This window comes from Lutjanus erythropterus, chromosome 4, assembly GCF_056507025.1.
Source record: "Lutjanus erythropterus isolate fLutEry1 chromosome 4, fLutEry1.hap2, whole genome shotgun sequence".
NCBI classification, from domain to species: domain Eukaryota; kingdom Metazoa; phylum Chordata; class Actinopteri; order Lutjaniformes; family Lutjanidae; genus Lutjanus; species Lutjanus erythropterus.
In genome coordinates, this window is record NC_139320.1 from 13260105 (window position 1) to 13287265 (window position 27161).

A 27161-nucleotide genomic window follows, 5' to 3' on the forward strand; every position below is an offset into this window, starting at 1 on the left:
GTTTTTCTGTTTGTCTGTTGTTTTGTTTATTTATTTTTCAGTTTTTCCAGCCTCAGTTCACTCACATTACAAGCAGAGAAGAAATCCTGCAAACACTTCTAAAACACTCAACAGATGTGCACAGAGGGGCGTCCTGCAAACCATTTAGAAGTCATTAGCAGGGAGCAGATGCAGATAGATACTACTGAAGTGTATTTAAAACTGTTTGCAGATGGCTCTAAATGGCATCCCTGCAATATCCACAAACAGTCAAGCAGATGTGCAATCTTAAGTTAAACCAGAAACTCCTCTCAATGCAAACCTCCTGCTGTTTCAGATGCTCAAATTGAATCGTCACAGCCAGTCTCATTTGTGTCAACTGTTGCTGCAGGGAACTATGGGCCATGTAGGTTGTTCTCTCACATAGTGACCTGGAAAAATATAAAAAAAATTACATATAGCTCAAATGTTTACTGACAGTGCTTCTACAAATCAAATATAGCCTCTCATAAAATATTTGTAAAACGTGCAGACCTTAAGGTCCAGTGTGTAAGATACATGTGTATAAAATACTACTGAGGCTGATGGGAATGACATTAGCTTTTAAATTTTAAATTGAAACTTTGACTTGATGTGACTAGATGACAAGTCACTGGATCACCAGACTCATGAGTAACTATCATTTGTGGAACCTTGAACATCCGAAGCAAATTCAAAAACAATAAATCCGACAGTTGTTAAGAAATTTCACTCAAAGCCAAAACTTGTCAGCTTCATGGAGGTGCTGGATGGAAACGCAAAAGATCACCAGAACCACAAGGATACTGTACAGCATTTAAAAAGCATGAAAGTCTGTGCAAAGTTTGTGCCAAACCTTCTCGTAGATATCGAGCCATTTCACTGATTACCTGAGAAATATGACCTGCTGGGGGCGCTAGTCAAAAAGTCAGTGGACCATCAAAGTCAAGATTTATCCTCAAGGGGCCTTGAAATGTTACAGCAAATGTTACAGCTGTTGATAGAAACTCTCGACTCCTTTTAGCTGAAAATGCTGTAAATTTTGTCACAAAATAGGAGGAGTTTCATTTGTAACAATTAACATGTCTGTTTTCTACTTGTTCTTGGTCCAAAACAATAAAGTTTATATTCCAACAGATGATGCAGTTTTTATGCCTTCATGTTTTTTTTAAATGGAAAAATTATCAGTCATTTTTGCTTAATTTTTCACATATTTTCCTTAACTCAGCCAGACACAGTTGGTATTTTTGAAGACTTTCTGATGTTTATTTGAGTTCAAACCAAACTACTGTGGGTTTAACAAATTCCTGGCTGTGCACAAAGCATTTGTAATGACAGACACACAACAGGGCTAAATGCGTTAACAGCTGTTGAGATATTTCACATGAATGACAAATGTCAACCTCATGGTGGTGAAAGATAGAAAGTCAGGCACTCAAAAAAACTCAGTAAGCTTCATCCATGTGTGACCATGATTGGAAAGAAAATGTCAAGGCTGTTAATCTTAGATATTTGAATCTGGGCCAAAGTGGTGAACTGACTGACTGCTAACGTGGCTTAAAAAACAAACCCTGACCCTACAACATCTTTTTGCTGCTTCTACATGTGTCACATGCATTATCTTAACCTTTATCCATCTTATTGTGTAAAGACTTTGGGAAGTGATGGACGTCACCACTGCAGATATGACGGCCACTTAAACCTGTGCATTGTCCAACAGATTGAAAGCATACAGTTGCTCAAAACATGCTGATCCAAATGGAAAAAAAGAATATCTGCTGGTAGGAATGCAATGTCAGTAAAGCTCTCTAAACTGTACGGTGCTCGCGTGGCCTCTTACCTATTCACAATACCCTGTGCAAATATGCTTTGGATGGATTACATGGAAAGGAACGATAGGTCCACCAGTGACGCAACAGTGTGAAATTGTCATCTGAGAACCGGGTCCAGCTGACTGTGATACTGCAGCTGAGTAAAAGCAGGTTAAAGATAAGGCGATTCCCCCGAGCCTGAGCATGTCAGCAGGGAGAGAGCAGGTCTCGTAACAAGTGTGATAAGCTGATAAGGGCTGAGTTTAAAATGATGGCCTGACTCTGGGTAAGGTTACACAGAGGTTGAATTACAGCCTACAGAGGTTTCTGCTGTAGATCTGTTGTGTGGAGTGCTGCTTGACACAGAACATCTGCACTGTAATATAAAGTATTTGTTTTAACTTTTAAAAGTTAGGGTCCAGGCTGCAATAAAATTTAAGTTGACTGAATCTGAGTTTTTAAAGTAACCTTACCCAGGAGCCTAAGGATATCAAAAATTCATTACAAAATGAAGAAGTGCACCTGGACGATATTCCACAAAGAGGCAAATTCATTTTTGAGCTCAAGCACAAAATTATGAAATATAAAAGAGCACAGAGCATTGATAAATGTCAATAACATTGACAAACCTTGTGTTCTTTTTGGCATCAATGGCATTACAAAAATATAATAAATAATTAAAACACTGACTCGGTTCATCGACACATATATGTATGAATGAGGACAACTCATCCAGATACTTTGCTCCTGCTTCATGCCCCCACCCCTTTTTGGGTGAAAACAACCACTTTAATTTGACTGGTGGTCAGTACAAATTATGAAGTCTTTGCAATTTTAAACGCATGAATAAGAAAACTGAATCTGTTTAGTTATTGGGAGCCAAAATCCTCAGGGCAGTTGTAGGGGACTGTAGTTACTACACAAGTTATGTCTTTGCTGATCAAATATCAGTGTTATTACATCGAAACAATGAAAGAAACAGGGCTCCTTTCAGTCTACCTCCATCAACATGGGCACACTTGACATACAACTACCTTATTGAATCTTCAGGTGATGCAGCTCTGACGTTTGTCACTTTTTTATATTGTTAAGACACTTTATTTTGCTGTTTTGTTACTGTAAAACTAACCTCCATTCTAAAAGCAGCATGTTTCATGACAGCAACATATTTTTTCACTCAGTAACATCATTAATTGGGACTGATTCAACTCATCATTTCAAGTCAAAAGACACCGAGTTAGAGGAGCTTGTGTTTATGTTTTGAAGTGTTCTGAAAATAAATATCAGTTCAATTAACTTGAGTAAATAAAACTTGTATGTTTACATTCAGTTAATGAAAAAAGATTAGCTGATTCCACTAACTTCCTGTATGATTTTTCATAGTGTGAGTTTGTGCGTGGAGGGAAACTGTTAAGAAGTAGTGGTGACTGCAGCGGTCTGTGGGCTGAGCAACAGAGCGCTGCAGTGATCAAAAATAATCGACTGCCTGCAAATATTGAAAGGAAAAACGTAGGAACCCTGAGGTGCTGGGTTATTTCTTTATTGTTTGCCTAAGCAAAGTTTGCTGAGCATATACACACTCTTTTGGACCCAGATGCATTTAGGAGCTGCCCAGCCCAACCACACTTTCTATTTGTGGCTGCTCGGGGGCTGAGTGTTGAGGCAGAGAGCCCTCTCCCCTTCCCACCACTGATATTTCTGTACAGTCTGGGGGCTTATTCACAAACGTGGCTTCCATGTAGTCCATCCAACAAAAAAAGAGGCAGTGACACACAGCAGCTTTTTGTTGGGCAACAGTTCCTTAGGTCCAGAACTTTGAATCTGCCCACTACATTGAGTTGACTGATTCTGAGGATGGAAACAGAGAGTTGAAAATTGACCCTTCCTAAGTCCCACCTCTTTTTGCTCTGTGCTCCAATAACAGTTGAGGAAATGTAGTAACTTGGTCAACTTTCCTGTAAATGTAACGAGTCACATATTAAGTCAGCTAATGTTAGCAAAACACAATCCACCTAACTTGCTGATTAATGTAGGTTAGCTAGTTAGTAAACTATGGATTTGCGATATGAATATATGTTGGTTTTACAGGTCCTCCACAGCGTCTTTTAACCATCTTTAAAATTTGTTTTTCTTTTTAACACAGACACGCCTAGCACATAACATAACTATGTACAGGAAACAGGAAAGGAGAAAGTTGACACAAGTACCAAGCTTTCCCAGCTGTCATTGGAGCACAGATCGAAAAGGGGCAGGACTTAGGAAGGGTCATTTCAGTCTGATATCAGGCAAATGGCAGCAGTCCAAAAGCTGGTTTCTCTGTTGCCGCTTAAGTACATATAGTTAGATTTCCAGGAGTCTCCAGCTAATGTGACCTGCATGTCTTTGGACTGTGAAAGGAAATTGGAGCATCCAGAGGATCTTCATTACCTGTATGCTTTGTCATTTTAATTCAGACATGCAGCGTGACTTTGAGGCAACACACAGGTTATTGTGGCTATGGATGAAATTGTAATTATTACTGACTGAACAAAACCATTATTTATTAGAACTGCCTTTATATAAACTCTCAAATTTCAACATATGATTAAAATGCTGCAGAGCTCCAAACCTTTAGGATGCTAATAAATCTGTTCAAAATGCAACACTTTAAAATGGATTTAATTGCAACCACATGGGGCTATATAAAAATAAAACTGGATTTGGTGAATCAGAATCCAATTGTAGTCAAATCTTGTATTTGGAAACCTTGAAAGGAAAAATGAGAATGTAACCTTGCAGCTTTGCAGAATCACTGTTGTGTTTCTTGGCTGTCTGACCATCTTAAATTTGGCCAACTACTTATGTAACCAAATAGTAAAGTTTCAAGCACAGCCAAGTCTTATTTTCTGGAGTTCCCCAAGAAGTCCGGCACTCTGGAGCCCTGTCTGTGGGCAACAATCACTTTAGAAACATGGGGATGACATCACAGGTGCGTCATCCATTTCTATCTGCAGCCTGCTGTGGTCCTAGCTACCAGTTACGCAATCTCTCCCTGCAACCACAGCCCTCTTCCTCACGGTCAGCTGAACATCTTGTACCACAGGGTTGTTTGTCATCAGACACTGTGGCTCAGAGACATGGACTACAGACAGTGTCCAATCTAGGAGATCACTGAAACATGACAAGTTAACAACTACATTCCCCCATGAATTTAGAGGAGCTGGTGTGAGAGCTGAATTGTGAAATACTTGTTAAAACTACTTGTTGTTGTTTAAATTGCTAACCAACACTTGTAATTCCCATTAAAAGGATAGTTTGGATTATTTAAAGTGGGGCTGTATGAATTATCAATTGGATATAAACTACAGTGGGTGACCAGGTTAAGTGTAAACTATATTTAGAATATTTTGACTGCTTTACTTCGCTGTCAGACTACCTTTTCTGAAGGGAAGTTGCCATTATATAAGCCAAATATTGCTCTCTTGCTCAAACAGACTCCACTGGCAAAATCAGTCGTCGTCATCACTCACAGAACACAGGAGTTGCTGATCCTACACAACGTCTCTATTGGTTAGTTGGTACTCAATGACAACTGAGCCACTGCAATGGCAATTAAGCAAGCTCCATAGGGCACTTTATCCTGTTTCATCCATTGCAAGGCACCCTAGAGGGCATTTTATCCAATGTCTTGGACGACAGACCAGTCTAGAGGGCTTTTATCATGTTTTATCCACCACAGGGGACTCTAAGAGCCCCTGCCCCCACAAATCCACCAGTGCCTCATGGATTACCACAGTTTTGAGACTGTAAACACAGAAAACTCCACAGGGCGCATTTAAAGTACCTGAAGATCCTACATGGTCACAATAGTGCCATAAACAAAGTCTGACGAGAGCTACAAGTTTAACCTATTTTGAGAAAATAAATACAATAATTCCTTTAAATGTCCCGAGGAACACAAACTGCTGCAATGTACAACAGATGTGATCAGCTCTGCTGTGAGTAAAATCAGAGATAGAGTCATGTCTGGGGTCAGCGAGGCCAGTCCAGTCCCACATTAGCAGAAAATTTAGCGTCCAAATAGTTTTCACAAACACACAAGTATGGGGGTTTACTTTTATTGGCAACGATCTTTATTATCTCTTCCAGTTTTGGATGTGAAAAGAGGCATTAATTTTCTTTAATTAAATATCTTTTTAATAAAGTAAAGCAAAAAATATTTACAAATTTTCAATTAAATTGTAATCAATGACTTGGGTTGGATAACTACAAGCACCTTCTGCCAGCTGTGGAGAGAAAATATAAATACAGGGTAAAGAAAAAAAACAAAAACAAAACAAAAACAAAAAAATCAAAAACAGAAAAAAAAAAAAAACAATCCACCATATATTTACAGAACTCTCCTGAAATGCATTTCCACTCATGGAAGCAGAAAAGGCCTTAGGATTTGTACTGTTAAACTATTTTTAAAGTCCATTTTCATTTAAGTGGATTTTTGACAGTATACTTTTTTTTCAAGTTTCAATAATGATATTTATCTTTTTAAAATCCAACAACAGGCTTTGTAGGAAGGTGCAGCCCTCGCTCTTGCCCTCCCTTTGTTAGTCCACAGTTTTGATGAAGCGCAGGAAACGAGTGAAACAGACACATTGGAGGGTATATTGGGGGTTCAGAGTGGGGTTGTGGGGCGTCAAGGGGAAGCATTGTCACCCCCCAGCAGCAAAATGGTCAGTGTTCATTGCCCCTCCCCATAGTGACACCGTTCTCTTTTAAGTCTGCATGAAGTCCTTGGGAGTCCACAACCGTTACTCCAATCTGAAATGTCCGTTAGACAGCTCTTGCCACTTTTCTTTGTAGTTTTCTATTTTATTACAAAACACACACTCCAATCATCCAACACTGGAAAAAAAGGGAAACAAAAAACTAGCCGTCTACACAAGCAAGTCATGTAGATCAAACACCATACATGTGACATGACAATGTTGCTGTGTCGTGTCCACATGACAAAGGATGAAGTCATCAAAAATATAGATGTGAACAGCCTTTTAAAGTTTTTTTTACTATATCTGTCATTAAGCAAAGTGTCTTGAATAGTGTTGCCGTGGCGAGGAAAAACCATTTGAAAACAGGAGATAAACCTCAAAAAACAAAATACTGAAGGAAACAGCATCATCTCCCACGGCTTGTAACGCTTCTCAGCATTCTCTCTCTCATATCTATTCTCTTAATCCTGCATTTTCATTTGTTTCAAAAAAGACATTCGGTTTGCGCAAGGAAAAACAAGAAAACCCCCCCCCCAAAAAAAGAAAACAAAAAAATAACGTGATCGAACGATCGATCCATAATACAATCTCTCCCAGTTGAAGAATTTTTTTCTCGCTTTTTTTCTGTTTATGCAGAAGGATTTTGCTGATTCAGAAACGTCTGAATCATCCACAGAACATTCGCTCTCCCCCAAGGATCCTCTCTAAACTCTCAACCAGTCCTCCCGGCGGTCCGACGGGGCCCCTAGCTGTTGTCGGACTCGTCCTCGGCCTCACGGAGCCAAGTGAAGAAGGCGGTGACGGACTTGAGGGCCACGCCCTTGCCCTGCTGCTCGGTGGGGTCTTTGCTCGACTCCCATTTGCAGAAGGCCTCCTCTTTGATCACGTCCTCGTCATAAAGAGTGTCAAAGAACATCCGCAGCAGATCTGATGCAGGGAACAGACAAAAGGTATGTTCACAAGGTATTTCACCACAATGTAAACAAAATTCAACAAAATCTAAAAGCAGTTTCATGTCAAAAAGCTTAACAAGCCCTATAATTAGGGCTACAACTATCAGTTATTTTCATTATTCATTAATCTGCTGATTATTTCCTCAGTTGATCAATTAACTCTTCAGTCTATAAAATATCAAAGAACTGACAGTCCACATCTCAAGGAATCTTCATTTACTGTCATAAATGATGTAGAAAAGCAGCAAATCCTCACATCTAAGAAGCTGGAACCAGCAAAAAGTTTTTGCTTGAAAAATAACAAATGATTAATCAAAATAGTTGGCAAAAAAAAAAATATATATATATATATATATATATTTGAATCTATTAATCAGAATCCACATAACTCAAGTTTTCACAATTCAATTAAAGGAATTTGGCATGTAGTTACATAGAAACAAACACAACTAAAAAATATAATGATCTAGATCTGATCTCTGATCTAGAGTATCTGTAGGTGCTCGCAAAAATCAAGTATCTGCGGTAACAAAGACAGCTACTCACTGGCAGGTTGCTCCATCTGCACCATCAGGGCCTGCAGGGCGTACAGAGCCTGCAGCTCCTTCTGTTCATCCTTCAGGTATTTCTGCAGCAGCTTGGCCCTCTGCTTGATCTGCTCACCGTCCACCTTGTAGGGGTTCTCACCTGAAGGCAAGCAGTCATTTTTAGCAAAACGTAATTTACCAAGACAGCCAATGCTCAGTTTGTATGTCAGCACTGACTTCACATGTTAAAGTGACATCAGACTCTCTCTACTGTCTGACACATTTTCATTCATATGCTTCAGTCACCGCCAGCATATTGATTAGTTAAAATCTGTCTAATCTTCATCAGAGTGCAGTATCTGTAGGCTTTAATGAGGAATGTAAAGGGTACATGCTGACTCACAGATGACTGCTGACTGGCAGATGCACGTCATCAGAGCTCTGACAAACATGTTGGAGGAGGTCTGCTGCTCATCCAGGTTGGCCTACAGCACAGAGACAAATGGATTTACACACAGACAGGAAACCAGAGACTCAAACAAATAATGACAATATCATGCTGGAGAAGGTAAACATCCAAACTTTAAGCTTATCACATTAGTTTGTAGGCAAGATTCTTAAAGCTATGACCACATTTTTTAGGTTAAGTCATGTCCTCACTTTATTTTTATTTTTATTTACCCTCATTATAAGTCTGCAAGATTATCAATGGAACCAGATGGAAACACAGAGTGCAGATCTTTGACACACAACCCATTGCATGGTCTACTCCAAATGAAAATGGAAATAAAATAATAGCAGAAATGACAAACAAGCAGGAGCACAAACCTCAATCCAGTCAAAGATCCTCTGGTTGTCGGCTTTGTCCTGGATCAGTCTGTCCAGCTGTTTGGTCAGCTCTGTAGAGCTCAGCTCCTTCTTCTTGTTTTTCTCTGACTCATCACCCAGTGTGAACTCCACATCCTGGTTGACATCATGAAGAGACAAACAGGATTCATGCTCATCTTTTAAACATACTGCTCATGTTACTTTTACTCACTCCAGTTATAATCCAGTGCCTGAAAAGAAACTCACATTCAACTGTTACAGTAATACTGAGAAGGGACTATAGTGCTGACATTTACTCTCGTGAACTTTGCATTTATGTAATACCATAGTCGCTTCTGTTGAAAATTTAAACATGTAAGCAAAGGTTTTGATAGCATAGTACAGTCTCATAACTTTACTATAGGTCTATTCTCTAATAAATGATGATTAACAATTTAATATTGTGAGAATATTGTAGTGGATTTCCTTAGTTGATCATAATGAAGCTTGAGAGTGACTGCTCACCTTTTCGGTCACAAACTTGTTGACATCTTCATCCTCAGGAAGGAAGTCTTTCCACCGGAGGCCAGCCTCTCTCCACATCGTACCTGCCTTTTTATGGCTCTGATGAGGGAGACACAGGTTGGATGTAAAGAGATGGACACACTCACTGATCACACTGTGGCTAACATTCATCATGGCCAGTGGCTGGCTTCAACATGCCTTTCAAGAGTTTTTTTCCATCCTGCTAAGAACTCTCTTGGAAAAAAATGGTGAGTTTATATACGAAAAAAGCAGAATTAAAATAGCAACTGACATAAAATGTGTCAGTTCAAAATATTTTAAAACCCTTAATGGTCTATTACATACAATATAATACAGATAAGGGATCATATAATTGGTTGGTTCTCACCATTCCTTTGCAGAGTAAAGTGAGGATGTGGGCCAGCAGGACTCCAGCTTTGCCCAGCGGGATCAAAGGCTTTGACATCTCCCTGAAGACATAAAAGGTAAACCGAGGTCAAATATCAAACGAACAAGTTAAGAACAACCCAAAAGTTATCTTATATCGGGCAGATTTCATTTTTTTAATGTGCTGAGGGGCCGAGTGAAGCCTGGGACTAACCTGAAAAGTTCTCCCATGGGGATGCCTCCCTCGTGGAGCATGGGAGTGATCAGTTCTGCCAGGTACAGCCAGATGTGGGGGATGTCTATCGCCATGTCCTCAGCCAACTCCAGGATTTCTTGAAGCCTGAGGAAACACACACACACACACACACACACACACACACATTACACACATGTCAAAGTTTGTTCAGGGTTTAAAAAATTAAGAACGTATCAAAAAGAACATAACAGATGGGAAACTCAGCACAGTGGTTTAAACATTTCTCAATTTCAGCAACTGCTTAAAAATATTGCTTTTCGGTGACTAACTTACTATTTACAGCCAGCATTTCTACTGTGGGCTCCTGTTCATTTAAATCCTGCTGTTACTAACTTTATTTCAGTCAACACTTGAAGCAATGCTCTGCTCTCACAAAAAAGTTTGGTCCAGCTGCACTTGCTCTTGGATTTATTCATTTACTTATTACATGTGCTCCATTTTCCTGCTTTTAATGAGATCTGTTTTAAGTATAATTTACCCTGGTCCCATTTTTTTTATTTTGGTATTTTCAAGCTTGTGGTTTGCCTGCATATTTTACATCCTTTCCTCAGCTTGTGGTGTTTTCTCTTGATGTTGAGAACATTCACTCCCTAAGGCACATGGTGTGATCTCTATATGAAAACTGTCTCTATGATAGCCATCTTTTGGGTTTTTCTAAAACCAGTCAGTCTCACCAAGAAGAATTATGATGTTGTTGCTTTTATTTCCCCAATAAAGACGTATCATGTTAAAGTGGATAAGGCTGAATTCACCCTCTACAACATCCAGGTTACTTGATTAAATGTTTTTGAGTAGTAGTACCCTAACTGATTCTCAAAGCATCTGTTCTGTTCTCTGAAGTAAGTACGTCATATCCTTCTTCCTGTACATTCCTTCCTTTTTTTTAGATTTTATATATTCTATATATTTTCTGTGTGAGTGTTTTATTTAGTTTTTATATGTGCTCATTTTCTTTTCTGCCTGTCTAAGAGTTTGGCATGTAAGGAGTTTGGAGAAAGGCATTTTTTTTATTTCTCTGGAAGGAGAAAGGGGAAAAACTATTTTGGAGCACAGTCATGTACTTTGTATTTGACATTCGTATGATACTGGTTTCCAATAAAAGAATATATGGGGGAAAAGGGCACTCTTTTCATAGCTATTCATGTTTTTTGTGAAACTCACTAAGAGTGAACAACCTCTCTAGGGCTCCATACTGACCCTTTATAGTACTGCAGTGTTGGGAGGAGGCCGGTCTTGATGAGCTGGTGCAGCAGCAGGCCCATGTGCTCCCTGGCGATGGTGCTGCGCTCCAGTGTCGACTCCAGCCCGTTTCGTACAAACACAAACAGCAGCTGGGGGCTGTTCAGCTCCTGCACACACTGCAGAGCCTCCTATAGGGGCAGAGAAGGACATGCACATTGATATAAGAGTTAGAGGCGCTACAGGACTCGTAGTTGGTGCTGGCACGCTTCTGTGCGGCTGCAACTGTTCCTGTGATGTAGACACAGACAAAACAGTGTATGCAGGCACTTCAGCATTACCGTTTGTTATTTTATCTTATTGACAGAAGTGTCTTTGTTCAGCAAGAGGCCTCTTACAGTCGTATCAGACGTGTGCTAATGCAAAGCAAACATCTCTTGCCACTTCATATTTTAAGTGTTAAACAGATGAGCTATGGTGAGCCTGTTATTGTCCAGCTGCCACAGAAACAAATGATTTTTTTGTAAGGGAGAAACGGAACTGGAAGAAATAGATTCATTTTCACGTGTGTACCTTCATGTCATTGATATGGAGGTACTCCTCGATGATGGCTGTGGACTTCTTGTTCAGCTCTTCCTCAGTCAAGGCAGGCTTGGTGGGGGTCTGGGGAGGTGGGGGTGTGGCAGCTGCCTCCCGCTTTGCTGTTCACACAAATACGAAAACAAAAATTTAAATTCTGTTCTAGAAATCAGCATTTATGCCAATTTTAGCTAGACATCATTCCCAAAGTGTACTTGTTGTAGAACCTATGAGTATGGTAAGTATAGCATGTAGTTCAGAGTTCATAGATGTCTGATAAAAACATTTCTTGGGTGTTGATAACCTGTTTTTGTGCTAAAATTCCCTTTGCTTTAAATGGAATTTTTGGAAAAAATGACATTCTGGTTTATACTTGGAGTTCCCAAACAATTTAACTCTTAACATGGTACAAGTTTCACAGATTTTTTATGCAAGTCAGTGTTCGTCACACTCCAAGTACCACCATTATGACTGACATTATAATACAATAATGTAGGTCTACCCTTTTCAGCTTCAGACAGTTAATGCAGGGGGCTGATTTATAATCTTAGAATTTTAAAAAACAGTACTGCTGTATGTCTTGCCACCTACCGTTATCTTTGCTCCTGGCTCTCTCTCTGCTGCCTCTGTCTCTGTCGTCCGTCATGCTAGCTACTCTGCGGACAGGATCGGCCGAACCACGCTGCTCTCTCTCCCGGCTCCGTTCTTCATTCTCCCGGCTGAAGCTGCGCTTGGTGACCTGCAGTCGGTTTCGATCCCGGTCGTCCCGTCGCTCGTCCCGTCTGTCGAATCGGTCGCCGCCACGATTTGAGCGGTCATAGTTATCTCCGCGCTCTCGACTTGAGCTGTTTCTGTAGAAGGACAGAGGGAAAGCAGAGTCAGGGAAAGTTACCAAACAACTGCAAATCTGTCTTTCCCACAGTGCATTAATTTGAGGGCTTTGAAAACTGTGTCCTGTTCCTCACCTCTGAGGAACTCGCCTGTCTGAGTCCAGTGAGGATCCTGACGAGGATGAAGGCTGCTGTAAGGCTGAGAACCTGTTCAGAGTGCTGGTGGCTGGACGGCCGCCTGCCTCTGAGCCTGGGGATGACAGCACACACATAGCACATACTGAGTTTCTGCTTTGAGATGCTCGACTAGATGCTTATTTGATTTATAAACACATCAGTCTGGCAAACCTACCAGAATCTGCAGGTTTGGTGCTGGTGCCACCACTGCTGCCCTTCCCCCAGCTGCCCCATGTGCCTTTACCTCCGGGGGCGAGCAACTGATTGTTGAAGTCGAGAACAGGAGTCTGAAAGGAAAGAGTGTTGGTTAAAAACACACTACATTTCAGTAGAAATCTCTGATCTGCCCTGTTTCAGGTGAAGTGATGGTGGATATGAAAAATTGTTGTGAAAATCCAAAAAATTCAACACGGTAACCCTGAAGTCTCACAGAGTTAGCATCAAACTGATTGTGTATGATAAATATTAAAGAAATAGTTTGGATAATTTGAAGTAGGCTTATATTTGGTACTTATCAAGAGTCACTGTATTAAGTCCAGGAAGTTGGCACATCCAGTATTTTCACAGCTGTACCATGCTGCCAGACAGAAATGGCTGAAACCGCTGTTATGTAAGCCAAATATTTTCTTTCCAAAGTAACCAAACTTCTTAAGAAAAAACAATAATTTTACTGTGCAGGTGTGTCGAACACCATGTACTGTAATTGATACACTGACTATTGATAAATACCTCATACAATCCCACTTCACATAATCCAAACTAACCCTTAGACACCTGGTGAAAACTTCGTCTCTCTCCTACCTTAGTGATTTTGCTAAGGCGAGAGGTGTCAATAGGTCGGTTCTTTGAGATGGGCACTGTGTTCCAGCCCTCGTCCTGGGGAGGAGCGCCACGGCCTGGGGTGTGAGGGCCCCCACGACCCCCAGGACCTCCACCCATCCTGCCTCCAGGACCACTGCCTGACTCCTTCTTGGAGACAAGGGCTTGCTGAACCTTCATCTGCTCTCTGTGCTCCTCCATCTCGGCGTCCTTGTGGATCTGATCGATGGTTTTGGGGCCCTGGTCGCCTCGCCGGGGAACCCAGTTGTTCTGGGATCGGGTGGAGAGAGAGATTGTGAGTACAGAGCAGAGATGAATGATGACAAACAGCGAATTAATTAATCAATTAGTTTTCAAGAGGTAACAATGCCAAAACTCAAGGTATGATAATACTGTGATAAATTTTCATAGTTGATTAATCTGAGTATTATTTTCTCAATTGATAAATTAATAGCTGTTTGTCTTACAATGCCTGTAAATGGTGAAAATCATTCAATCATCAATCAATCCAAAGCCTGAGAAGATGTCCTAAAATGCCTCGTTTTACCTACAACCCAAAGCAAACTATTTGGATAATAAATTGATCTGTTTGAGACATTTTTTAAGGAATAAAAAGTTAATTCTCATCGGTTAATCGAGAAATTAAACAGATTAATCAACCATGAAAATAATACAGTCACAGTGTAATTTCTCTGTCTACATCACCATTTTAATTTTTTATAAAATAAGTGTTTGGTAGACTGTTTTTGTAATTGTACTGAATAGTTTCTTATTATGACTGATGAGATAATCAAAAGGCATCGAGGAGTATTAATGCCAAATGACTATGGTTTTCAAGTGAGAAACTAGATTTGAAAGGGATTAAATGAGCAACGCCCCAGCAACTCTTCTCTTCGGTCTTTGGTTAGAAAGGAAATAAAGTGTGTGTTTCACAGTTAAATTAGGCCAATGTGCTGACTTGGAGCAGCTGATTTTGGCTTGTAAAAGCACTGAAGACAGCAGGTTTTGTAACACTGTGTGGGCGGGACTGGGAGACTAACTACAGGACTGCAGCATTCCTTCACAGAAATAAGCAACAACGCGAGAATGAAATGCTTTGTAACACTATACTTGAAAACACAGCGAGACACAAACTAATGAAAACACTAGATGATCTTCTTAATGAACAAGTTTAACACATTTTCTGGCATAAAAACATCCCATGATGTCTGTCTTTGTTATGGAGATAGACAGTGTAAATACTTTGACAGTTCTTGTCTGACCAGACATATTTTGACAACAAGGCTTGGCAGTGGTAGCAGCTTTGGACCACTGTCAATCATTTCATGTGGTGTGTTTGGCACCGCTTACAACCACTTCCCTTGAGTTGCTATAAACAGCTAAAATTCTCTGAGCTATGAATGCAAGCAGGGTCGCCACTCTTTTCTAGAGATCATTGTCCAGGACTTTTGAAGCCTACGGGGAGAAATGGAGTCTTTAACTCTCTAGACCCCAGTAAAATTCTACAATGGTGCTGCAGTTGACTGAAAATCCTCCCACACTTCAACCCACACAGCTCTGTTTTATGAACAAACAGCAGTAATGTGGTATTCTTTTTTGGCAACTTTGTATGAGAAAAATCGACAAATTTATATGTGGGAATAGTTGCCACAACCTGGTCAGTCCTCTCTACCAACTCTTTGTCACTCTCCTTCCTGGAAAACAGCAGCCACCTCTGGCTATGAGAGCCCATGAGGTCCTGCTGTTCACTGATAGTGATTATGTGATGTGATTTTGAGCAAAGAATTTGACATCATGTCTTCATCACCTTCCATCTCTCTCACAATACAATCTTACAACATTCATAACATTATAAAGGCAGTCATGCTTTCTTTTTTTTTTAGATTTGCAAGTGGAAAGCCTTGGGAAAAAAGATCACATATCTCAACAATGCATTTTTCCTTTTCCAGTTACCACTGACAACTTGCAAGTACATCAACTTTAGCAACTCAGCCAAACATGCTAAGCGATTTAGCATTATTAAACTATTTTAAAACTCTCTCATTTTTCATGTGTTTTGACTGGAAAACTGTTTTCCAGGCTTTACAGGATGAGAGGAACCCCGATCTTAGTTGCATGTGTGCACTATATTTGTGTGTTTATGCTTTACCCGTCGAAGGTCCAGCACATCCTGCAACATGAAGCGGATCCTGGAGGTGGTCTTCCTCTCCTTTATGATTTTCTCCATCTGATTGAAGTACTGGTCCATACGAGGCTGAGGATGACCACAACAGTTTGGTGAGTCAACCTCCTACACAAAACTTGATCTAGCTACAAATTTTTAAGTATACATATGCATTTGTCACACCATCTAACCGTGTGTGTTGTACCTTGGCCTTCTCAAAGTCGAGGTCTTTGCCAATGGTGGACAACAGTCTACACAGGCACTCCAGGGACTCCTCATCATGGTTTTTGAGCAGCTTTACAATGCAGTCATGCATGATGACCTCTGTGAGCATTTTAAGCTTGAAAAGCTCACCAATGAACTTGATGTTGCCCAGTGAGCGCCTCCTGGCCTTGTCTTTAGCGTCCTGTAGCTCCTCGATGAGCCGCTGCTTCTCCTCCTCCTGCAAGCGACACAGTGTCACATATAAAAGATGGTGGAAAAAAAGGACAGGAGGGAACAACCAGGCAACTAATTTTTTCTTATGAGGCAGTATTATACCTCTGAGGCAGCCTCAAGCTCTTTCTGCTTCTTCTCAAAGATCTCGTCGTCATCTTTATCCTTTTCAAACTCCTTCTGGCATCGATTTAGCAGCAGCTTGCGGAAATTCACAGTGGATCCCGGCTTATCTGTGGTTTGGACTTTAAGCTGAGAAAAGCAGAGAAAAGGTTTATTTAAAATGAGCAAGAAAAGACAGGGTGTAGACAGGGTGTAAGGTTTTTTAGTTTAAGTTGCTCCTCAGTTCCTCAATCCCATCACTTAGATCAGTAACAAGTGGTACTAAGATTTGCCTTTTACCTAACCATGTGTCAACTGTTTTCAAGTTCTTTTGATATATTTTTGAAGTATAATCTGGATAATTTATATACTTTCATTATTTGCAAGTGTTTCTTAACTACCACCCAAGGATCACAATTTAAAAAAGTATTTTAAAATGTCTGTGTGCACTTCACAAGAGTTCTGCCTTCTGTGAAAATACTGTCATCATCATCCAAGAACTCCGCATCTAACTTGAAGAAACATGTACAGGTAAGACCAACCGCTAAAGTTAGCTACACAGAAATCCAGTTCACTGGTTAACTTGTCAATAATACTAAAACTGAAAAATAATTTGGGACTGTAAGTGGTGCTGTCGGTGACCAGGATAATGTGTAAGTAAAAACAGAAGCCCCAGACCAGAAAAGTTCATGGCAGTTTACTAAAGTTTAAGTGTGAAGTGTGAATAGCTAGTTAACAACAAAAACCACAATAAAAAAGCACATAATTACTGCTATAATCCATGTGTTAAAGAGTGAGCCAGTTTGTTTCAATAAGTTTGTATCTTAAATTTGCTGGAGTTAGTCAGTCAGATTAGCCCACAGTGTTTATCCCACTTTACAGAAACAAATCATCTGTCAATCAGAACTACTGGTGTCAAAGAATGATGGTGATGAACACAAAAAGAGCCAGAGAAAATCATTTTGAGCACTTTCAAAAGCTTGACAGGAGACTGTGAGAATGTGACAATGAAAAAAACAGCTGCACATGAAAACAAGCTACACCAATATCACATTTATGTTATACTTTCATGGAAGTATTTCTGTTTTCACTTCAGCAAGAAAAAAAAAGGCTTCAAAAAAGAGGTTTTATTTTCTCCTTTGACTACGTGTATCTGTGGAACATTTTTCTGACAGGACTGATGGCATTTCTGATCTTCAAAAAGTATTTTTCCACAGCAAGTGCAATTCTTAAAGAGCTGAATAATTATCACAAAAATACTTGACTTGTGTGTATTCAATTTAGTTTTAGTCTATAAAACGAAATTATATAAGAAATTAAATGTGCTTAGTTTAACATTTAAGACACATCACATCAAGACAACAGTGAGCTCTTTGAACACCTAAACCACAGCAGTACTGGAATCAACATTCAAGTTTATTCTACACATCTTTCAATATCGTGTGTGGCACCACTTACCCCCATAAGGCAGCGACACATGTTGGCGTAGGCCACCGAAAAGTCTGGCTCGGAGATGGCCTTTTCGAAGGTAAGATCTATGACTCCTTTCAATCTCTCCTCAGTGTCAATAGTCAGTTCCGTCACTTGTTTCATTAGCTGTTGAAACTTTTGGGGGGTCAGTTTGTTGAGGATGCTGCGCACCCGTTTAAACAGATCCTGGGTCTTAACTTGCTCCGGGTCATTCTCCTCATCGTCTCCGCGAGTGCGAACCGTCTTCTTATTTGAAGGTTTCCAAGCCTTCTCTGCTTTGTTCAGCTGCACGTCATCACTGAGGGACATGCTGGTGATGATTTTCCTGGGCTCCTTCCTCTGGATCTGCTGAGAGCGTCGTGGACCACCGACTCCGATGCCCATGCCTGGAGGCTGGGAGGAGAGAGAGGAGGAAGAGACAGAGTCGTTATTTCATTCATGAGCAACAAACCTCAAGTGCAGAGCTCTTGGATCACATTAAGAAAATCTTCACTTACTGGTCCTCTGTTTCCTCCTCCCATGCCAGGCCTGCCAAGGTTGGCGAAAGAAGGTGTGAAGTCGGGGCCACAGTTCATTCCTGGTAGACGACTGGGGTCCAGTTGACGCAGAGGGGTCTTATTAGCCTGAAAAGACAGAATAAATATCAATTGAAACTTTATTCATATATAATCTGAGATATAATGCTGTTATCTTGATGTTATTGTTTTTTTGTTTGTTTTTTTTGTCTTTTTCTGTTTTCAATCACAGGCACATTGATTACATCCCATCAGTCCTTCTGGGGGGATCAACCAACAGAAAAAAATAACTTTCACTGACTCACAAGATTTTTCTCCACAGGACAGGTTGTCTGTGGCAAGGGAAGGTAAGTGTATGACAGCACAATTTAAAGTACAATGAGGCTAACAAGATGGATACCAAATGCAAATTTTGGTTCCTGAGAGTGCATCAGGGTAAGAGAGTAACTTGCAATACAGAGAGAAATACAATTTTTTGTCTGATGTGCACTGGAAAGCTGAGACTCAACTCGTGTGCAGAGAGCAGAGAGAAAGATGTTTTTAAAAGTCTCTGTGTTCAGCTCACTGTACTTTTGTAGCTTCTAACTGAAACTCTGCGGTTTTGATGTTTAGTTTCTCTACTGCATTGCTGACGTGAAGCACCAACAACTTCCAGTGATTAATTAGCGTTGGTGTTGATTGAGTGGTGTCCCAGCATGTTAACAAAATCATTCTCATTGATTATTGGTCCCTTGATTCTAACGGGAGTGACAGTCATACAGCCAAGTGTGTCGGGGAATCTGGTGGAGCTTCTGGCAAGTGACATTTCATTGCTCAGGCTGAGTTATAACTTCACGTATTTGTTAATGCGCTGACATAATGACAATGCAACTACTCGTATTGCTCTACACGCAGTAGACTTATGCACTTGAATAAAATCACCAACCAAAGTTTTGCAATGATCCTAGGACAAAATATCATAGTGCCAGACGCACTTGTAGAGAAAGTCTTTGGGCCCTGTTTCTGTCTATGTCATGCTGCAAGTCTGTTGCCAGGAGATAAGTAATCCGCTGTATATCCGTTCGTCGAAAACAAAAGCAAAAGTACAAATCAAAATCATAAATGTTTGTCACAGAGTATGTGTTGCCTAGTAAACCAACTAGTCGAACCTCCTCATTCTCCAAATTATCCTGCCAGTCAAAACGATGCGCCATGACAACCACTATTTTACGGATGACATTACACCTATTAAGGATTAGGACACTGTAGCAACTGGTAGAAAGGGTTTTACTGTGTGGCATGTATAATGTTCTATATAAATAAAATGTTCTTAATACATAATAATGTTAAATTGGGAAGTGGGGACTTCACAACTGAAATTAAATTTTTGTTATCTAGCCCAGTCGTTAGCATGAGAGATGGTACCTTGTCCAGGACAACGTCACTGATGGCTGGTAAACCCTCAGGCTTGTTCATGCTGGCTGAGATGAACTGGAAGCCAAGAAGAAACTCTCTGTCATATTTCTTCTTCTCCTCTGTGTTGATTGGCTTCCACTGATCTGAAAGAGAAACCAAAGCAGAACATGAACAGAACGTCCTTCTATTGAAAAGATTTGCAACATTGTCAAGTTATATTTTCCTTGGCATTAACTCTTATCATGCCTCACAATGTCTACAAGGAGGCACATAGGCTGAAAAATAAACAAATGAATAAATCAATATGTACAGTACATGTAATCTCTGCATTGTGTAAATTTATCATAATTTTCAGTCTATATATCACTTTTTATCATCTATTTTCAACAGAAGACAGAAAACTTAACTACTTTTGAAATTATGCACCCTACTTTGAATTTAACCACTTTATTTATTAAGACTCACAGGTAACAGACTTTAAAAAAAACTGGCATACTGGTGAGCTGACCTATACTTTTTTATAACCACTTTCCTCATCATCTGCACTCATTTTCTCACTCCATGCTATTTCCACTGTTATGTCACTTGCTCATGGTGCAGGTGAACAATACAGCTGTTAAATGATTGGCTGTTTGCGTGTCATTCCAAGCACGCTCCATTATCACAGGATATGATAAGCTGTTTCTGAGTCAGTCATTAGCTGTGTGCTTTCATGGTATATTGGCATAGATTAAACTACCCAACGCTGTGAAAGGTAGTTAAAATTAGCTCAATATGAAACATCTACAGCAGTAAACTGCAATATACACATTAATGCAGCTGTAATATTAATCCAGAAACATCAGATATAATCGTAAAACACTGATAGCAGGGCTGGGCAATATGGACAAAATCAAATATTACAATATTTTTTCCCAAATACCTAAATATCAACATAATCAATATAATATCAATAGTTTACACAATAGACAAAAAGCTCCAAGAAGGCTACAAATCATCACCTACGGATCACCTACAATTTAAAGAACCCCAGCTGCTTATTGTTCAAATATAAAACGTTGCCATCACATAAGTATCGTTTTCCACTGAACACTCATATCAACGGAAACACAATCAGGTAAAACGACACTCCCTCACTTTCAACAAAGCAAACATAACTGTAGTTGGCTGACACATTGCTTAGTCGTGAATATAAGTGAGATAAGATCATTGCTCACACTGAACTGCCAGCATGAGGCACTGAAAGGTATCAAGGTTCAGAGACCCACCCTCTTTGTACTGGTACTTCTTGTCAGTGGCTCTTGACTCGGGACGATCTGGCTGAATGTTCTCAGCGTCTAGCTTGTCCTCTTTGTCCTCCCAGGTCAGGTCTGCTTCCTCTGGGGCCGGAGGGGAAGCAGCAAGTGGCTGGGTCTCTGGTGCACGGGTGGGGGCTGGCTCGGGCTCCGGCGGGGCCACTACCTGCTCCTGATGGATGAGGGGTCAGGCCAGTGAGACTGCAGTCTCAAAATAGTTTCAATTTATATGTAAAATAAAAACCACTCTGGGGGGCTACATTAAAAACCAAAAAGTTAAGCCCCTTTTCCCGCTGGACTGTGTAGTTTAGGGATTCATTTAAATTATACAACAACTTCAAGGGACAATTCAACCCAAAATCAAAAATGCACATTTTGGCAGTTTCATGTAGGAACTACTTTCTTCCTATGTTACAGTAGAAACACCTTATATGGATGAAAAAAAGCCTGAGACAGAATCATTTTCATACATGACAACATACGGGAAAAAAAGCATAACTACAGTAATTTGATCCCCCCCCCCCCAACTTGTTCCCATACTATTCCCCTGGCGCCTCCATTTGCAGCATGTACACTGAAATCATGACTGGAAAATGAAAGCAATTTTCTCTCAATGAAAAACACAGTCTCCTAGAATTTTATGACAAACTGCCAAAACCGAGCCAACAGGATACATTTTATATCCAATACTGTATTAAAGTGTATTGTATTGTGTATTGTAGTCTACATTTAAAACAGCTTTATTTTATTTTGAAACTGTCAATAAAATTGTGCTTAGATTGTCTAAAGAGTTTACATTCTATTAAGACAGTAGTTCCTGCATTATGGCAACAAGGTCTGGGGATTATCTTGAGCAACCAGGTTGTGATTTTTGTCATTGCTGTAGCGTTTTTAAAATGTAATTTTTGGTGCTTCGAGCACCTTAAGCCAAATTCCATCTAGTTCTATTATATCTGAAAGAGGGCACACATCTCTATGGCCAATATCTCCAAAACTCTGCAACTCACATCAAAACAAACTAGATAGATAAAACCCACTTTGTGCCAGAGGCATTTAAGGCTAAAATCTCCATCTTTGCAAGTGTCAGAGTGTTTGGAGCAACTGCATGCTCATTTAAACAGGCTGTAAAAGCATGGGAATTAATGAATAAATGCATTACAGCACATGCACACACACACACCTCTTTAAAGGCATCCAGGAGGTCTCCCACTGCCTCCTTTTTGTTCAGATCCTTCATCTTTCTCTTCTTCTTTGGCACAGACACAGCAGCTACAGGAGGACAAACAAAATCAGCCTAAGATCAGCAAAAACATATGTAACAGAAAAGTTTCTCGTGAATAAGACTGCCCTTATATTTGATTTAAAATGTTTTATTAGCTCACTAATTAGGTTGTAAATACTTCCTAAATCTTTAGTAAGCCATTATAACACATTAGATAAGAGCAACAGTGAGCTGTTAATTGCCAAATAGTCAGCCCAACACATCACACAATGCATGAAAACCGCATTATAACTTGTTTATAATTGTTTTTAATGATTTATTAAGTGTTTACAACCTAATTATGTACCACTAACACACGATTCTGAACTATTAGATATTCTAGCATGTGTAATTAACTGACCTTGCATAGTAGTTTCTACAAGGGTGGGGGTGACCGTCTGGGGGGGTGGGGTGTCCTCCCGCTCCTCTGCTGTGGGAGGGGGAGGAGTGGGCACTGTCTCTGGGGTGCTGTCAGCTATGGAAACCGTCTCTGCAGAAGATGGCTTCTCTTCCTTGGCGGCAGACTGGGGCACTGGGGTATCTTCTTTGACATCCAGGGTAACAGGAGGAACCATGTCTTGAACCTCAGGCTCGGCGGGTGCTGCCGGGACGACTGGATCAGCTGGAACCTCCTGGGCAGCGGGTGCAGGTGCAGGCTGGTCAACTGGTGCAGGTGTGGCTTGCGCGACGGGCATAGGTGCCGCCTGAGCGATGGCTGTGGAGGTGTGTATAACAGGCTGCTGGCTGATGTCGGGCTCAGCGATGGGGCTGTCGTCACGCTCAGCTGTACTGATGCTGGGCACCTCGGGGTCTTGAGGGGCCGGCAGTGGCAGGCCGTTGGGGAGGCAGAGCTCCTCTGGCTGTGCGATGGGAGACTCCAGTGGGGCCTCCACGTGACTGGGTGGCAACGTGACTGACGGCCTTTCTGACTCCACCTCTGTGACACCGTTAGTTGTGGAGGGAGGTGCGAGGGGAGTGTCAGACAAGACAGCTACCTCCTCTGCTTCAGTTGCCTCCTCTTTCACCACCTCCTCCGTCGCCTCTGTGGCTTTTTTTTCTGTTTTGTCTTGTGCAGCAGAGGTGGCGACGGGATCGGGGAAGGGGGCAGGGTAAGCGGGCACCTCAGGTGCTGACTGGGGAGGTGGGGTGGGTTCCCTGGGAGGTGGGGGAGCATCCATCACATCTGCAACAGGAGCGCTAGGTGCGAGTGTAGAAATAGTGTCGAGAGGGGTGTCCTCTGCTTCTGATAGTAGAGGGGGTGAAGGGGGCTTAGTGTTCGTGTCAGAGGAGGTAGCCTCAGTGGGGATGGGGTCACACTTTGCAAGTTCAGGAGTCTTTGACAGAGGAGGGGGCGTTGGTTTCCCTCTGTCATCTGAAGAGTCAGAAAAAAATGTTAAGTATCTGAAAATTATTATCATTGCACTGTTCAGTTCATCAGCTCAATATTGTTTTCACAATCTGCATTTGTCTTGCTCATATATGGGTTGTTAACAAATATACAGTAAAAATATAAAGGGTCACTAATTTTCTAAATACTGTTTTTTCACTTTTTCCCTGAACTGCACAATAAATGTATCTAATGGTGTGACATAAAAAAATATATATATTATATATTAAATGTTATTTTAAATAACAGGGTGCAGGAGACTTATTTTCACATAGTGTAATTTCGAGCGAGAGAAAAGCTACAAAACTACCAGTGGAGATCTTAGAAACGTTTTGCTTGAGGAAGGAGACAACTAAGTGGACAATGGAAAAACAGGTATAGACAAAGACCATAACAGAATATTTAACAAAGACTAATTATTAAACACTGTACGGATTATGTTCATATAAGGGTTTAAAATGACTGATAAAAGAAGAGATCCACAGTGTGAATATCTGGAATCATTCAGACTTCTTTAGTTTATATAATATGTTAAAAACCGACAGAGAGGTCGAGTTATTTAAGTTGGACATGTCTAGATATTGTGGTACCCCACAAGTTGGGTGTAGTTCAAGGTCGAGGGAGGGGCCCTTATTAGAGATGAGGATTTCCCCTCCATCCACCAACGGGGATTTGGGGAGAAGTGAAGGAATACCCCCAAGTTGGAAGTTTGCCAGATTTGTGGTTTATGTTTGGTTAATGGATGTTCATGATTATTTTGTTCTGCATTGTTTGGGAGTGCATTTTCAGGGAGTAGTAAACCATAATTATGACTGACAACATCAAGATAATGTCGCTGAATGTGAATGGTCTTAATGCACGAATGAAAAAAGAAAGGGTAATGACAAAGTTGAAGAAGGAAAAAGCACAAATATTATTCTTACAAGAGACACACTTATCCAGACTAGAACACGAAAAATTAAAAAGGTATGGTTACAGGAATTTATATCACAGTACTTATAAAGAGGGGCGCAGGAGGGGAGTGGTAATATTAATATCAAACACAACTCAATTTGAGTATGAAAAGCAAATCAAAGATAAAGAAGGAAGGTATATAATAGTAAAGGGGAGAGTAGAAAATGAACCAGTTACACTGGTAAATATATATGCGCCTCCAGAGAGCAATAAATACTTTTTCAAGATCCTTTTTGATGTTATAGCAGTAGAAACAGAAGGAATTTTAATTTGTGGAGGTGATTTAAATGTAGTTATGAATCATAGTATGGATACTACAAGTCACAAAGTAACTAAAATGCAGATAAATTTTTTTATAAATGTATCATTAAAAGAGATGGGAATGGTGGATATATGGCGAAGCCTACATCCTAAAGAAAAAGACTACACACATTACTCAGCTGCTCATAAAGTCCATTCAAGGATAGACTATTTCTTAATGAATGTTGGTGATAAACATAGAGTGAAAGAATGTAGGATAGGAGGGGCAGATGTGTCGGACCACAATCCACTTTATTTAAAATTAAGCCTAAGAAGTAGAAAACGAAATACTATATGGCGATTGAATGTGGGAATACTGAACAGTGAACGACGAAAGGAAAAAATAAGAGCAGAAATAAAAAGATATATAGAAGACAATAACAATGGAATAGTAGACCCAACAATATTATGGGATGCCATGAAGGCAGTTATCAGGGGAAAATTAATTGCTGAAACAGCACACGAAAAAAAAGTTAAATTAGAGTCATATAGAACAAGTATAGAGAGATTGAGGGAATTAGAACAGGGCTATCAGAAAACAAAAGATCCAAAGATATATCAAGAAATCAACGTAATGAAAACAAAGATAAATGATATATTACTAGACGAGGTTGAAAAAAGGAACACATTCTTGAAACAAAATTATTATGAAGCAGGCTCAAGGGCAACGAAATTGTTAGCAAAGCAAATACGCGTTTAATAATATTCATAAAATCAGAGATCCCCGTACAAATAAATGAATAGATAAACCAGAGGAAATCGAGGAAATCTTTCGGTTATATTATGAAAAATTATACACACAACCCACATCCGCACATGAGGAGGAAATGAGAGTTTTCTTAAATTCACTGGATTTACCATCAATAGGTCAGATACAAAATGAGACATTAACAGCTGATATTACAGTAAAGGAGGTGAAAGATGCAATAAATACATTGAAGAATAATAAATCTCCGGGTAGTGATGGATACCCAGCAGAGTGGTAGAAGATGTTCAGGGAGGAGCTGGCGCCACTACTCTCAGCCTCTTTTAACTGGACACTTCACAACAATAAAATACCTCCATCATGGGCTGAAGCCATCGTCTCAGTCATACCAAAACCAGGAAGGGATAAAGAACATTGTGAGAATTACAGACCAATTTCACTATTAAATGTAGATTATAAAATATATACAACAATTATTTCTAACCGATTGAATACTTTTATAACAGAAGTGATAGAGGAAGATCAGACAGGATTTATAAGAGGACGTCAAACACACGATAATATTAGAAGAGTCCTGCATATCGTAGATCAAGCACAAAAGAAAAAACGAAGTACTATACTAGTAAGCATAGACGCAGAAAAGGCATTTGATATGGTAAACTGGGAATTCTTATATAAAGTGTTAGAACGATTTGGATTCAGCAGTAAAGCAGTACAGTGCATAAAGACATTATACCATCAGCCCACTGCGAGAATCAAAATAAATGGAAGCCTGACTAACAAATTTAGTATACAGAGATCAACCAGGCAAGGATGCTGCCTATCACCCACCCTATTTGCTCTCTTCATAGAACCTCTGGCACAAACAATATGGCAAAACGAAGAAATTAAGGGGGTTATAGTAAATGGCAAAGAACACAAAATAGGACTTTTTGCTGATGATGTTGTAACCTTCTTAGAACAACCAGATAAGTCACTACCTGTGTTGATGAACCTCTTAGAAAAATATGGTTATCTTTCGGGATATAAAATTAATGTCTCAAAAACACAAATTCTAGCACTTAATTATACTCCATCAAAAGAGATTCAGGAGTCATTTCACTTCAATTGGAATACAAAGAAAATTAAATATCTGGGGGTTAACATCACTAAAGGATTGTCTAAACTTTACAAAGCAAATTATAATAAGATAAGTCAAGAGATACAAAAAGACATGGAGAGATGGTCTACTCTGCCCCTAGACCTCAATTCAAGAATTGAGACTATTAAAATCAACGTACAACCAAGACTTCTTTATTTATTCCAGTCGTTACCTATAGAGGTCCCCCACACACAATTTGTGACCTGGGACAAGATAATATCAAGGTTTATTTGGGGAGGTAAAAAACCTAGAGTTAGGTATGAAACTCTCCAGCTACCAAAGGATAAGGGGGGTATGGGACTCCCAAAACTCAAAGAATATTTTTATGCTGCCCAGATAAGACATATTGTATGCTGGTGTACGCCAGACTATACAGCCAAGTGGAAAGACATGGAGAAAGAATTTGGAGGATACCCAATTCAGAGCATAATTGGAGATGAGGATGCA

General features: G+C 40.1%; 1 protein-coding gene across 8 annotated transcripts in view; it reads right to left on the minus strand.

Annotated features, from left to right (window-relative positions):
- Nucleotides 1-5889: 5889 nt before the first annotated feature.
- eif4g1b (eukaryotic translation initiation factor 4 gamma, 1b) overlaps nt 5890-27161 on the minus strand; it is a 55000-nt gene continuing 33728 nt past the window's right edge. For all 8 annotated transcript variants that reach the window (XM_084717011.1, XM_084717010.1, XM_084717009.1 and 5 more), the window contains 22 exons: nt 22588-23598; nt 22146-22234; nt 20939-21137; nt 19680-19813; nt 18258-18383; nt 17749-18153; nt 16294-16440; nt 15959-16195; nt 15739-15843; nt 13572-13859; nt 12946-13057; nt 12729-12843; nt 12355-12614; nt 11758-11885; nt 11203-11375; nt 9964-10089; nt 9751-9832; nt 9363-9461; nt 8859-8993; nt 8434-8515; nt 8050-8190; nt 5890-7477 (listed from right to left, as the gene is read on the minus strand). In XM_084717011.1, coding sequence (XP_084573137.1) covers nt 7296-7477; nt 8050-8190; nt 8434-8515; nt 8859-8993; nt 9363-9461; nt 9751-9832; nt 9964-10089; nt 11203-11375; nt 11758-11885; nt 12355-12614; nt 12729-12843; nt 12946-13057; nt 13572-13859; nt 15739-15843; nt 15959-16195; nt 16294-16440; nt 17749-18153; nt 18258-18383; nt 19680-19813; nt 20939-21137; nt 22146-22234; nt 22588-23598 — 4376 coding nt within the window. In that variant the 3' untranslated portion in view covers nt 5890-7295. The remainder of the gene's footprint in view (nt 7478-8049; nt 8191-8433; nt 8516-8858; nt 8994-9362; nt 9462-9750; nt 9833-9963; nt 10090-11202; nt 11376-11757; nt 11886-12354; nt 12615-12728; nt 12844-12945; nt 13058-13571; nt 13860-15738; nt 15844-15958; nt 16196-16293; nt 16441-17748; nt 18154-18257; nt 18384-19679; nt 19814-20938; nt 21138-22145; nt 22235-22587; nt 23599-27161) is intronic.